This window comes from Artemia sp. Qi Xiang Cuo, chromosome 17, assembly GCF_049724085.1.
Source record: "Artemia sp. Qi Xiang Cuo chromosome 17, ASM4972408v1, whole genome shotgun sequence".
Taxonomy (NCBI): domain Eukaryota; kingdom Metazoa; phylum Arthropoda; class Branchiopoda; order Anostraca; family Artemiidae; genus Artemia; species Artemia sp. Qi Xiang Cuo.
The window spans coordinates 29,910,029-29,922,393 of NC_142810.1; the positions used below are offsets into that span (position 1 = coordinate 29,910,029).

The window sequence follows — 12,365 nt, forward strand, 5'->3', positions numbered from 1 at the left end:
AAAACAAGATATCTCAGACAATGATGTAGTAAGATCAGAAAGGAAAACCAGGGATTCGTGGACATTTTGTAGGAGGTTTCCAAAGCCAGAGCTGCCAACGGGATGCATGGGCGCCCATATGGGGGGTAGAGGGGGGCTCCCCCCCCCCTGGCTGAATGAAGCTACCTTATATTTTGTATTTTTGTTTTGAGATTTCTATTATACAGCATTGGAAGTGCTGATTAGACCGGGTAAGCCCCTCCCCCTAAAATTCAGATTATGGGCACCCATGACTGGATGGGATATCCCGAAAGCTTGGCAGTCACCAATGTTTCAGATTTTTTGCCAATATGTGTTCGCCTATGTTTCGGCTTCAGGCGGCTATGTTTCGGCTTCAGGCGACAGATTACTTGTAATAACTTTAGTATATAAAGCAGATATAGCAATCTTTGAACAAAACATTGTAACATCTAAAGAAAGAACGATGTCATTGAAAAACACTACAAAATACTGCAAAATGTGAACAGCAGTCGTAAAACTCAAGATATTTGGAGGAGGGGTATGGGCTAGAAGGCTCCCTCTAAACCGCAAGATGATACACACAATCAGGATACCCCGAATAAGGATGGAATGAGATTAGAAAGAAAACCAGGAATCCTTTCATATTTCGTAAAAGGCGACTAAACCAAAACTCCAAACAGGATGGGACGGCCCAAAGGCTTCCTCTAAACTCTTCATACGTGTCCGGCTAGCATATTTGTTTCATTACTTATCAAGAGCGTGTAAGACTCTATTAAAAAAAAAAAAAATCTTAATCGATGAGCATAGTGTTATCACACAATTAGACATAAAACAATACGATTGACGATTTTCAAGCTTTTTCTATTTTCAAGATTTTCTTAAGCAATACTATGAATGGTTGCTATTTAATATCAAGGTACAGACTGTCAATACATGATAATTCAAATCAAAGTAATAGTAAGTCTAAGCAACGTCAAAGTCGACAATGAGAATGGTTAAAGTTACACGGGAATTATCTCATTCCAAAAAAACATAAATTGAATTCGGTTGAAATATGTGTTCAGACAAGATATTATAATTGGATATCACATGCTGTTTCATACAGAAGTTTATATTAGACAAGACATTACCTTGGCGAGAAACGCATTAGTATATCTCCGTCTCCAGTTGCTGATGCCCCGCCAACAAATTGATCAGCATAACATCCAGAACCAACGATAGATGAGTCACCAACTCTCCTAAAACACTTGAAACGTTTCATCATGGCAGGAATAGGTCATGCTCAGCTGCATGTTATAAGAAAGGAAAAGCCTATATTTTAGTCAAAATAAGAAAGGAGGAACGGTAAATAGCCTACAGTACCTTTGTGCTCTTTTCTGTAACTTACTTTTCTCATTCTTTGTACAGCATTTTATTCGTCATTTTAACCGTGTTTTTACCATTTTAATTACCGTAATTGTTTTTACCATTTTAATTTTTTTACCATTATCAATTGTTTTACCATTTTAATTACCGTTATTTACCATTTTTACCGTCATTTTAACCGTCATTTTATCGTGTTTCTTGACGTTTTCCCCATATTTTATTGAGCTGACCATAGCCGCGCTTGAGGTAGCATCATTAAGCCGACATTATGTTGACATTTTTCTCTTTCGGATTTAATTTGTGCCTTTTATGTCGACCTGGAATAACGTCTTGAACACATTTGTGGTGGTAGCATCAGACTTAGTACTTTAACACTATACTAACTAAGTTTCATATGTAATTTACTTTATTAGTTGGTCTAAATCCTCCTTTAAATTCTTGAACACAAACAACCATCATTTTTGAAACAAATTTCATCACTTCATCTTTCATTTTCAACCTATGTTGAGAAGCAAGCAACCGACCTCTTTTTTTGTATCACCAAAAAACGAAAATGTCGACATGTTGCCAACATTTTACTTAATCGGATGCCCCTTGTGTGGACAGAGAATCAAATAAAACGGTAAAATTCTTCTTCTAGTCGGCAGAGATGCTACTTCAAACGCGGCTCATGATTCCATAGTTCCCACTGTAGATTTTTGTTGTTGTTTATTGTACATACCTGCAATGTTCAATTCATTTTTATATTCAATATTGCTCATATTAGCTAAAAGCTATTGCAGTGAATAAATATGTTCTCTACTACTCCATTAGAACAAAAGCGACAGCAATTTTAGCCCGGTGCCATCGTTGACCTTGAAATAGATTACTTTCTTAAAGAGAAAAAAAAAGAAAAAATTAGACAAAAAGTAAGATGATATAGAAAAGAAGAGAGGATATTGAGAAAAAAGAGATAACAGGGATATCAGCGGAATAATTATAAAAAATATCTGATGGTTACTTTAGCTTTATATGTTTTTAATATATATCTTTATTTCTAATTGGTTTAAGATGGTTCCTGTTTATCAAAATATTTCTCCGACTTATCAGTTTGGATAGTTTCTACAAGCGCAAACTACAGCTTAGGTTTCCTTGAATAAACGAACCTTGAAATGGCAATTTAGAAAGAAAATTTGCAACAGAATAAAGAAAGCCGGTTCAGACATACACACAGAAATTTAAGCAAGAATAACCAAAATACGAGCCATGTAAACCGAAATAAGTTTTTAGTAAGCAACATTCGCCAAATTTACGCTTTTATACCAAAAAAAAACGTTTTTACAAAATAAAGAGAAATATGTAAAACAACGAGGAAAAAACTATGGAAGGAATGAAGTAAATAGGAAGAGAAAAGAGGGTCAAAATCAATTACTAAGCAGTTTAGTCGTACAGGAAACCAGGCTGTTAGTGTTTCCGGGGTCAAACAAATGAATCCTTGTGTGGATGCATTTTTATTTTTACTTGTGAAACTATTCTGAGCCCTACCTTATTCAGTAGATACCTCACTGAACATACAATTGAGTTTAACTGAAAATTAAATAGATTGAATTGTTGCTAAATGATGTGCTGAAACTTTAATGAAGGGATTGGTCTGTACTGCGTTCGAATTAAAAAGCGAAAATAAATATCACTCAGAATGTTTGTTGTTTATTGAGAGAAACCGACTTATTGCCGCAAACATAGAAAATAGTTCTTTTTTTCTGGCAGTTTTTAGTATAAAAAAAGGATTTGTTGAGAGCATATCTTGATTTCAGCAAAACACAAATGATGCTTTAGCAATGAAGCCGGAAAGGGGATTATATTTTGCTCTTGTTCTTGATGATTTCAGTCGTTTTAAGTCGTGAATTCTGATTTTAAAACCAACACCTGTGCTTCTTATTTTTTGGGGGGACAAATCCAATTCATCACCAAATATAATACATGTTCATGGTAAGTTGGAATGATGATTTCCTTTCAGTAAATTTTTGTTTTATTTTTATCTATTTTAAAAAGCTGAAATACTGCTCTGAACATAACTTTTTTTTTGTCGTCAAGTATTGCTACTTGGACAATAACGTCGTGCTCAAAACAAGGTCTCACATTCCGATTGTACTTCTCACGCGTGAGTGTAAAAAAATGCCAAAACAATCTCTAATACCAATCACTAAGAAGACCCTTGAAGAGGACTTCAGTTTTGATCCAAACCGCTACTTTTTTTAATTAGAAATGAAATAGGTTTTGAAACAGAATAACGGCAAAAAACATGGTGGGGAAATGTAGTTTCAAAAGCTAGGTGGCCAAGCAACATCCCCCTCCCGCCCAATTGACGAACCTGTACAGAATTAAATATTCAATTTATGCGTAACTGAAAACAGAAATATAAAACATTTTACCAAACAGCCATTATTATTATTATTATTACTATTATTATAGAAAGACTGAAAAAACTAAGTCGAGGCTCAGGCCACAAGGCCCATTGCCTTCACTCTCCCCCTGGAGATTTGATAATAATATTGCACCAGTAGCCAATAGACTATTAATGTCTCATCGGGCATGGCACTTTGAGATAGAGCTTGCCTTTATACATTTGAAATCAGCATAAAAATCTGATTCTTTTGATGTATCTATTGGTATCAAAATTCCGTTTTTTAAAGTTTCGGTTACTATTGAGCAGGGTTGCTCCTTACTTACAGTTCGTTAACACGAACTGTTTGAAAAGCTTCCAGGAGTGCTAGATTACAGTGCCTAGTATCCGTCGCTGACGCAAACGCAGCTGTTAATTCAGCTTTTCAACCAAATTTCGCAACAAACCAGAATTAATGCAATAAAATGAGGGAGAACAAAAACAAGGGAGAAAATTACCCAGGAATCTTGAACTTCGACCCGTTTGTTGATGTACCGCATGCAATTCTGCCATATTTGTCGATTGCAATCATTCCAATGGTATCATGATTATACCGATCTCCATTTACTGGCATTTCGTTCCTATCGTCATCTGCGTATTTGGGGAAATATGGACCACAACTTTCACTGGAATCTGGAACGACATTCTAGACCCAAATTATATGGCACAATATTTTAAACATTCACTTACAAAAACATTATTCCTGCTTTCTCTGAATCTTTTCTACTATTTTGAATAGACTTAAGGACAATAAAAATTTCCGATTAAGGTCACGGCATCCACCACAAACTGGTAAAGAAGGAACTTTAGCCCAGAGTAACTAAAAATTTAAAACACATCTTGAAAGAAGTTGTCAGGTCAGGAAGAACCACAATTTGAAGCTGATTTAGGAACAGTAACTATTCTTTTGATAAATATTGATAATGCAATTTGCTGCGAAAATAAATTTTCTGAAATTTCAAAAAATAGCCTCAAACTCCGCGAAAATAGTGTTGGATCGAAATGAAAACTGGATCATTGGGATTACCAAGACCAAAAATACCACAAAGGAGAATCCCAACCCCCCATTTTGAGCAACAAGGGGAAAATAAATTTTTCGCACAGGAAACGGTGTTGTCTCCTTTTTTCCTCTTGCCGCTAGTGGGTCACTGAAACGTCATAGAGAGATGTTTAAGGGCTGATTTGAAAGCTACATGCTTTTTGTAAATAATAAAACATAATATTAAAATAAAATGCAATTTTTGACAAAAACAACATCTTCATAAAAAAAATGATACAACACACGCATTTTTTGAATTCCTTTAAATTACTTTAAAGAGCGACTTTGATAAAAAGGAGAGTACTAAACACGATACAATTTTTTTTACAAAAATTGTATCTTTTGGTGGCACAGCCATTATTGACACTATGACTGATTCTTAAATAATTACTTAGACCACACTGCTTTTTCATTTAGAAGACAGTTCGGAATTATTCAGAATTTCTTTTATTAATTAATATTTTGTTGTTGCTTTTGCTTATAGTACGTTTGTCACTCCTTTAATTAAATTAAACCCGTTTTTCTCTCTTAAACTATCTTGGTTCATTCTTTATAAGGTTCTTGCTAAGAAAAAGTCGAAGGGTGTTTCATGTGTGTTTGATTTAGTGTTGTAAAATTACCGTAAAATAAAAACTTGGTAAGTAAAATTACTTACTTACAAATAAGGTAACACTGTAAATAAAGGTAACACTGGTAACATAGGGTAAAATATGGTACTCCCGAGGAAATTTTATAAATCAGACTTTTTGATGATTCTGATTTTCCTGGGCTTAAAAAAGAGGATGCCCCTTCATCTAAAGTTTCATCAATTTAATTAACAATCTAGTTTATCCCTTTGGTAATCTTGTGCCTAGGGTAATGCCTCGGCACTTGGATAGTACCTGATTTCGGACATCTATTTTGTATAAAAAAAAAAACTTATTTGGGAGAAAAATCATATTAGCAATTTTCTTTCTACACTTAAACCTAAGAAACTTTGCCCAAACAGCCTTACATATTTCAATAGCCGCATTCAACCACATTTCCCCTATCATACACATGTTATTATTCATTTATTTACAAAAGCACCGAATACAAGTAAAAAAGTGGTTTGTAACACTTCGATGACTTTGATTAACGAAGCACTGGATCATAACAGCAGAACATTCAGTCACTTTCAATGATTTAGACCGTCTTCAACAGGATCTGCTGGCAAATCTAGCTCCTCCCCTTCGACTCAGATTCTGATTCGGATGACTGTTCCTGTTCTGAAGCACCCTCCCCAAACAAAAGTCCTAGATACGGCCCTGAGGATCATATATCAATTTCTACCTCCAACCTCCCCTCTTCTCACCCTTAGAACTAATTCTGTAATTATCTAAAGAATCCTTAAAAAAAACTGCTGAAACACAAGGGCAGTTAGACTATAATAACAATTTCTTAAAGATGCTGTAATCAGTAATAGCTCATTCGGTAGCAATTGGTTTAAAAGCAGACTAAATTTTAGAAAAGGGCACTGGAAATTTCGGTTTCCAATTGACTGAACCCACTCCAAAGTTTTTTTCGACCATCCCTTCTACATTAAGTGCCTCTGGGGAAAAATAAATGAACAAATATCAATACTTTGAACCCTTATTGGTGAGTAGAAACAAGAGAGTAGAAATTTCAATTTCCCTTCTAATGAAGATCCGGAATTATCCAGAGGGGAAGTGAGGGAGAGGGGAGATTTCCGTGAATGAGCGGGAATCTCCAAGGGAGTTATTTTCAGGGGGGGGGGGGGGGGTAAACGCTAGCTCCCAGGGGAACGACGGCATGAGCAAAAGATTTCCCTGGGATACGAAATTTAAAATAAAATGAGGATATTGATTCTGCTTTGGCCCTCCACATCGCTGAAAATGCAGATCATTTAGTTCTTTTTGACGAGGCAACTTTAATATTTGAAGTAAATGGTTTCCCGCTTTCCTTTAGGAGGTCAATTGAAATTACAAAATCCATAAATAGACCCCTTGCCTTAAATAGATACTGGAGATATTCCTATAAACCCATTTTATAATAGCTTAAAATTAAAGGATTCAAACAACATTTTTTTTTCAGTTTAAAATAAGACCATCTGGCCACAGTTTAATGAAAATTAGGTCAGTAGACAAACTAAGTCAATCACTAAACAGATAATTTATAAACTCACTAAGACTTTAAGTTATTCTGGCATGTTTTTCTTTTATACAGTCTTTCTATTGCTCTGTTCTGTTAATAGTTACTTCAAAAGGTTAGTTTTCCTTCTTTTTATTGAACACTGAAGACGGCTGGGTGGAAGTCCTGGACGAAATATCTGCTTCTGTCATTTTCGCTTCTTTCTGTACCCTGGCTGACAAATGGTCTTTTAAACCAGGTAATGCATCTATACACAGAACAAAATCATATCCAAACCTGTTACTGCCAGCCTCTTCGCGCTTTTGTAAAGTAAAAATTGCAAGCTCTCGCAAAATAAGTCAGTAAAATATGTAAGATACTGGTAAAATACGAATATTACCAGTAAAATGCCGGTAAAATAGGTAAAATACGTAAAATAGGTAATTACGTTGAATAGGTGAAATACCAAATATGCGGAGGTCCGTAAAATTACGGTAAAATATATAAGATATCCAATTTTACCAGTTACGACACTAGTGTGATATATTCAATCATGGTTGTGGCATCTATCACAACTTAGTAGAGAACGAAATTTTGTCCACAGTAACAAAAAATTTAAAAACACGCCTTTAAGAATCCTTAGAAAAATTAAGCACAGGTATTCTTGATCACAGGTGCTGTCAAACAAATACTCTTAAAACATTAAATATGTGTGAGTTAATAATAATCAATTATCCCATAAAAATTTTTTTTAAGCAAATACAGTTTAAGAGTCAAAAGTCTTCGCACTAAAATATAATAAAAGACCACTTGGAAGCCAATAATAGAAGGGGGGATGTTCAATATCTACGGAAGGGCTAAGGGTATTACGTTGCAACTATCAGGGGTTTTTGAGGGGAATGATAAGAAAAAATCAAAAGATACTATGTGCATTCAGGTTTAATAATAAGGATCCCTTAAGTTTGAAACAAAATATTGACTAACACGATGTTTTCAAGAAGCTTTTAACGTAAGATAATCTAGAATGGTCAGAACCTGGTTTAAAAATATCAATCACAAAATAAATAAATATATAAAAAAAACAGCACACCTAAAGTAAACACATATGCCACTTTACCATGTTTGTTAGTTTTTATTATATTATATGACAAGAAGTCAACCATGCTTATTTCTAGTAAAAAAAAAAAGGAGACAGAAAAAATAGCAGTGAGACACATCACTGCTTTGCATGCGAAAGTTTGATTTGGTCTGTTGCTCAAGATAGGGGACTTCAATTCTCCTGTATAGGGTTTTGGGTATGGGTATTCCAACAGTGCAGTTTTCATTTTGAACTGACATCATTTGTATGTGGTTTCAGGCAATTTTTAGAAATTCTCGCTTTTTTTTTGCAATAAACTCTTGCCATTAAGATTAATCGAATTAAAGCTACTATTCCTGAATCAGCTTCAAACGGCGATTTTTCTTCACATGACAGTTTTTTTGTTTTTTTTTCAAAACGCATTTTTAGATTATCGGTTATTATGGGCTTGAGTTCATTAGTAACTAGCTTACGGCGGGTGCCGCAAACATGACAAACATAAATACATTATAAATAGAGTAAAAATTTGGTAATATACTAAATATGTATAGAGCAAAACCTTACATTAAGACATTAAATATTGCAAAAAGAAGCTTTTTATACAGGCTCTAATAAACGCCTGAACAATTCAACATCGCTTCTGGAAGCCTTTATCGACCGAAATAAAGAAAAAAAAACAAGATTAAACAAGATAACGCGCACTAGAAAATGGCATAAAAAGATACTAAAAAAAACACAGACTCTGTAAAACAAAAGAAAAAGAAAAGAACCTTACATCTGATAAACTATAGCCAAAACAAACTGTCGTTTTCAAAACAAACTCGATATTACGATTCGAACGTAAACACAGCAAAAATGCTGTATAATGTTGTCTATGTCTGAGAGGTTCTAGGCGCTTACTCCCCCCGGAAAATACCCCCACGAAAAATACCCCCTCCCCCGGAAAGAACCCCTCCCCCCGTGGAAAATATCCCCCACGGAAAATACCCTCCCCCGTGGAAAATAAGGCTTTCCAAAACTGAATATTTTATTTGGGTTTTATTTTTTTTATTTCCGTAGAGGGAAGGAATCTTGGTACTTGTATATTATGCGCCACTCACTCAAGTTTACGCTGTGTAAAATTCAAGAACACACCGGATTTTTCGTTAGTTTCTTCGTTATTTTAGAAATAAATTTGGGATATAGATTTGCACATTAGAGGGGGGGGGGGTAAAGTATGGCGTGTCTGCATGCACAATATGTTTGGTACAATTATTCTGCATATTAGATAGATAGATAGATAAATGTATTTTAAAGCCATATATACGGCCATAAACAAAGTAAAATAACATAAATGAAAGACACAAATAACATAAACTTTGATGAACGATCATGATAAAACACTTAAATGAAAAACTACATTAACCTAATAATAGTACTTAATACTTTGAAAAACGGTCATTGAAAAAAAAAACACTTAACGCTTCGAAAAACCACTTAAATGAAACATTACATTTACTCTATACTAGGTTCTTTTTTAGTTAACAAAATTTCAAGATACCTCACTATTCTTCTGTAATTTTTTACTGGCCATATACCTAGAAAGAATTGTTTTCTGACTTCAAACTGTCCAAATACTTTACCCCCCCATGTGCAAATATATAGCCCAAATCATATATTTCCCATATATTCTGTCACTTGTCTTTTTTTTTTGTCTCGCGCTAAGCTGAAAAAACTGATGAAGAAACCGGTTTGTTCTCGAGTTTTACACAGCGTAAACTTTAGTGAGTGGCCAATAATACACAAACTCCTTCCCCCTGCGGAAAATAAAAAAATAAAACTCAAATAAAACTCTCAAATTTGGAAAGCCTTATTTCTCGAGTTTTACACAGCGTAAACTTGAGTGAGTGGCCAATAATACAAAAACTCCTTCCCCCTACGGAAAATAAAAAAATAAAACTCAAATAAAACTCTCAAATTTGGAAAGCCTTATTTTGCACAGGTGGTATTTACTGGTGGATATTTTCCGCGGGGTGGGGGGTGAGGGGATTTTCCGGGGGAATATTTTCCGGGGGGTATCGCCGGGGGAGGGGTAAACGCCGGTCACCGCATGAGATTATTTTGTGATATGTGACCATAATAAAATTAAACAATCTTTTTAGTTAAAAAACAGTCAAAGAAATTACTATCTTATTCCTAAATACGAAAACCATCCCTTGCTTAAAAACAATCTCAGATAGCTTATGTTCTCTGCACAAATTATAGTATGTTATTTTCTGCAGTAATACAGTTTTAATGTTTCAACGTAGAGCAAATTCGCTATGGTTTGATAGCTGAAATTCAGCTTTATCCATCTACAACAGTATACTATTTGAAATCCGATCTGTACTTTTTTTTATTTAGTTTAAACAATTCGTTAAAAATAGGCTGAAAGCATGGAAAAATATCATTGTTTAGGTAAAAGTCTGAGTGATACCAGAATTCTGGCTCAGTGAAGAAAAAGGAGCCGAGATATCTTGGCCTTTAAGGGTAAGTTGCAGCTGTAGACATGTCAGAATATTCCATACTTCCCAGGGATCATGAACCTTAAGTATCTGCAGCAGGATGGAGTCATTAAAATACAGACAACCAAAAGCTGCGATTTCTTAAGATGCCCTGTTTAACCTTAGTTGGGGATTGAGGGAATCAATGAAATTTATGCCAAATCAGAAAAGGCAAACCCGACACCGATATTGAAACGAATGATCTTCGCCAAAATGTTGATTACCCAAAATTCGGTTAATGAAATGAATCTTTTTCGCTAATTTTGGCAGCATTGTCATAACAGGAACTCTAAATCTAATTATGCATAAGCGTTTGAAATTATTCTTTACTCTGAAATAAAATATAGGATAAAATTAAAAAAAAGAAGTTAAATTAAATGCAAGCTAAATATTGTTTTCTGGGACACAGAAACAAACACTGTCTATTAAAAGGATTTTATCCCTATTTGAACTTTTATTTATCGTCATGGAAAGGCAGTGTGGTATCCGTAATTATCTACAAATAAGGCCCAACTATGCCAATTTAACTGCGACTTCCAATAGAAGTAAATGCAGTAACCAGGGGCGCACCATCAGGACAGGCAAGGCACAGGACAGGCGGATGGGGGGTTGCCCACTTTGATCGAATTTTTCACTTTGATTCAGTATTGTTTGCTTATATTTAAGTCAGGAGGGGAGCGCTGTAATTAATTTTTTCCAGGCACCACCAACCCTAGAAACAGCTCTAAAGAAAGCCCCCCCCCCCTTCCCCCTAAATGCTAGTCAAAAGACCCCACGAAAAATATGTGAAATCGAGGGCTAGTAATTTGGGTCGAAAATCGGATACTAACATTGTAAAGTTTAGCTATATAAAAGCATACCAATATATACCTCAAGTATATCTATGTCTACAAATTCATTCAACACGTGACTATTTTATCTTAGGATTGAAAAAGGAATACTTGTTATTGTTTTCTCTTTTTTTTTTAGCAGTAAATTCTACAGTCAAAGACAATGTTTTTTAATCACCTTGTCAACCAAAGAAAAGTTGACTGCCTACTCAAATCAATATCTGAGAGGGCGTCCATCGAGCACCATTTGTTTATTAGAATTTTTCTAGACAATGATATTAACTCCACAATATCTCAAAACGATTTGCTCATTTCCTCGATAAAAGTATAAACTTGCTACTGTTAATAGCTGCAAAGATGGGAAGTTGAATTAAAGTTGAATTGGCTAAGAGAATTGTTGTCGTGGCCTTTCAATTAAAAACCTGCTCTCTATCTGGAATTAGAGCAAGGTCCCAAGCATGGAAATTAGAAAATCGGAAGAAAAGGTGCGGTTGTTTCGAGAATCTTTCAATTCTAGGCCAAGAGTTATTCGAAATTTACCTATATATTATTTTTTTTTTTTAAGTAAGACAAGTCAGAAAGTAGATGGTCTTAGAATAAAACGCTATTACGGTATCATTTTTGCTCACGCATCTTCTTTCTTTCGAAATTATTCCATTACATGCTGGGACTCAAGGATCTAAAAATCAAGCTACCTTCCAAGCGTTCGTTTTTATACCGTCACTTACTTTTTAGTTACATGGATGGGATCTTACCAGTTAAAAAAGATAACAAAAAGAAATTAAGATATTAAACATTTTTTTCTTTTTTACTTTTCTACAAACATGACATCATTTGGACAGTTTTCGACTGCAAACACAGGAATGTTTTCAATGGCAAACATGCACAGAAACATTAGAGGGAAACTACTTCTACAGCTAAACTTATTCTTTGTCCCGTAAGCTTCATATATAGCGAAAACATTACACAACGAATCCTGAAGACAAAACGCAAGCAGCTA

General features: G+C 34.7%; 1 protein-coding gene across 1 annotated transcript in view; it reads right to left on the reverse strand.

The window, feature by feature from the left end:
* The window catches only part of LOC148942086 (N(4)-(Beta-N-acetylglucosaminyl)-L-asparaginase-like), a 124,198-nt gene that overhangs the window by 82,900 nt on the left and 28,933 nt on the right, over positions 1-12,365 (reverse strand). Inside the window, exons 4-5 of the mRNA XM_089103708.1 lie at positions 4,246-4,433; positions 1,131-1,238 (exon numbers count right to left, since the gene is read on the reverse strand). Coding sequence (XP_088959834.1) covers positions 1,131-1,238; positions 4,246-4,433 — 296 coding nt within the window. The remainder of the gene's footprint in view (positions 1-1,130; positions 1,239-4,245; positions 4,434-12,365) is intronic.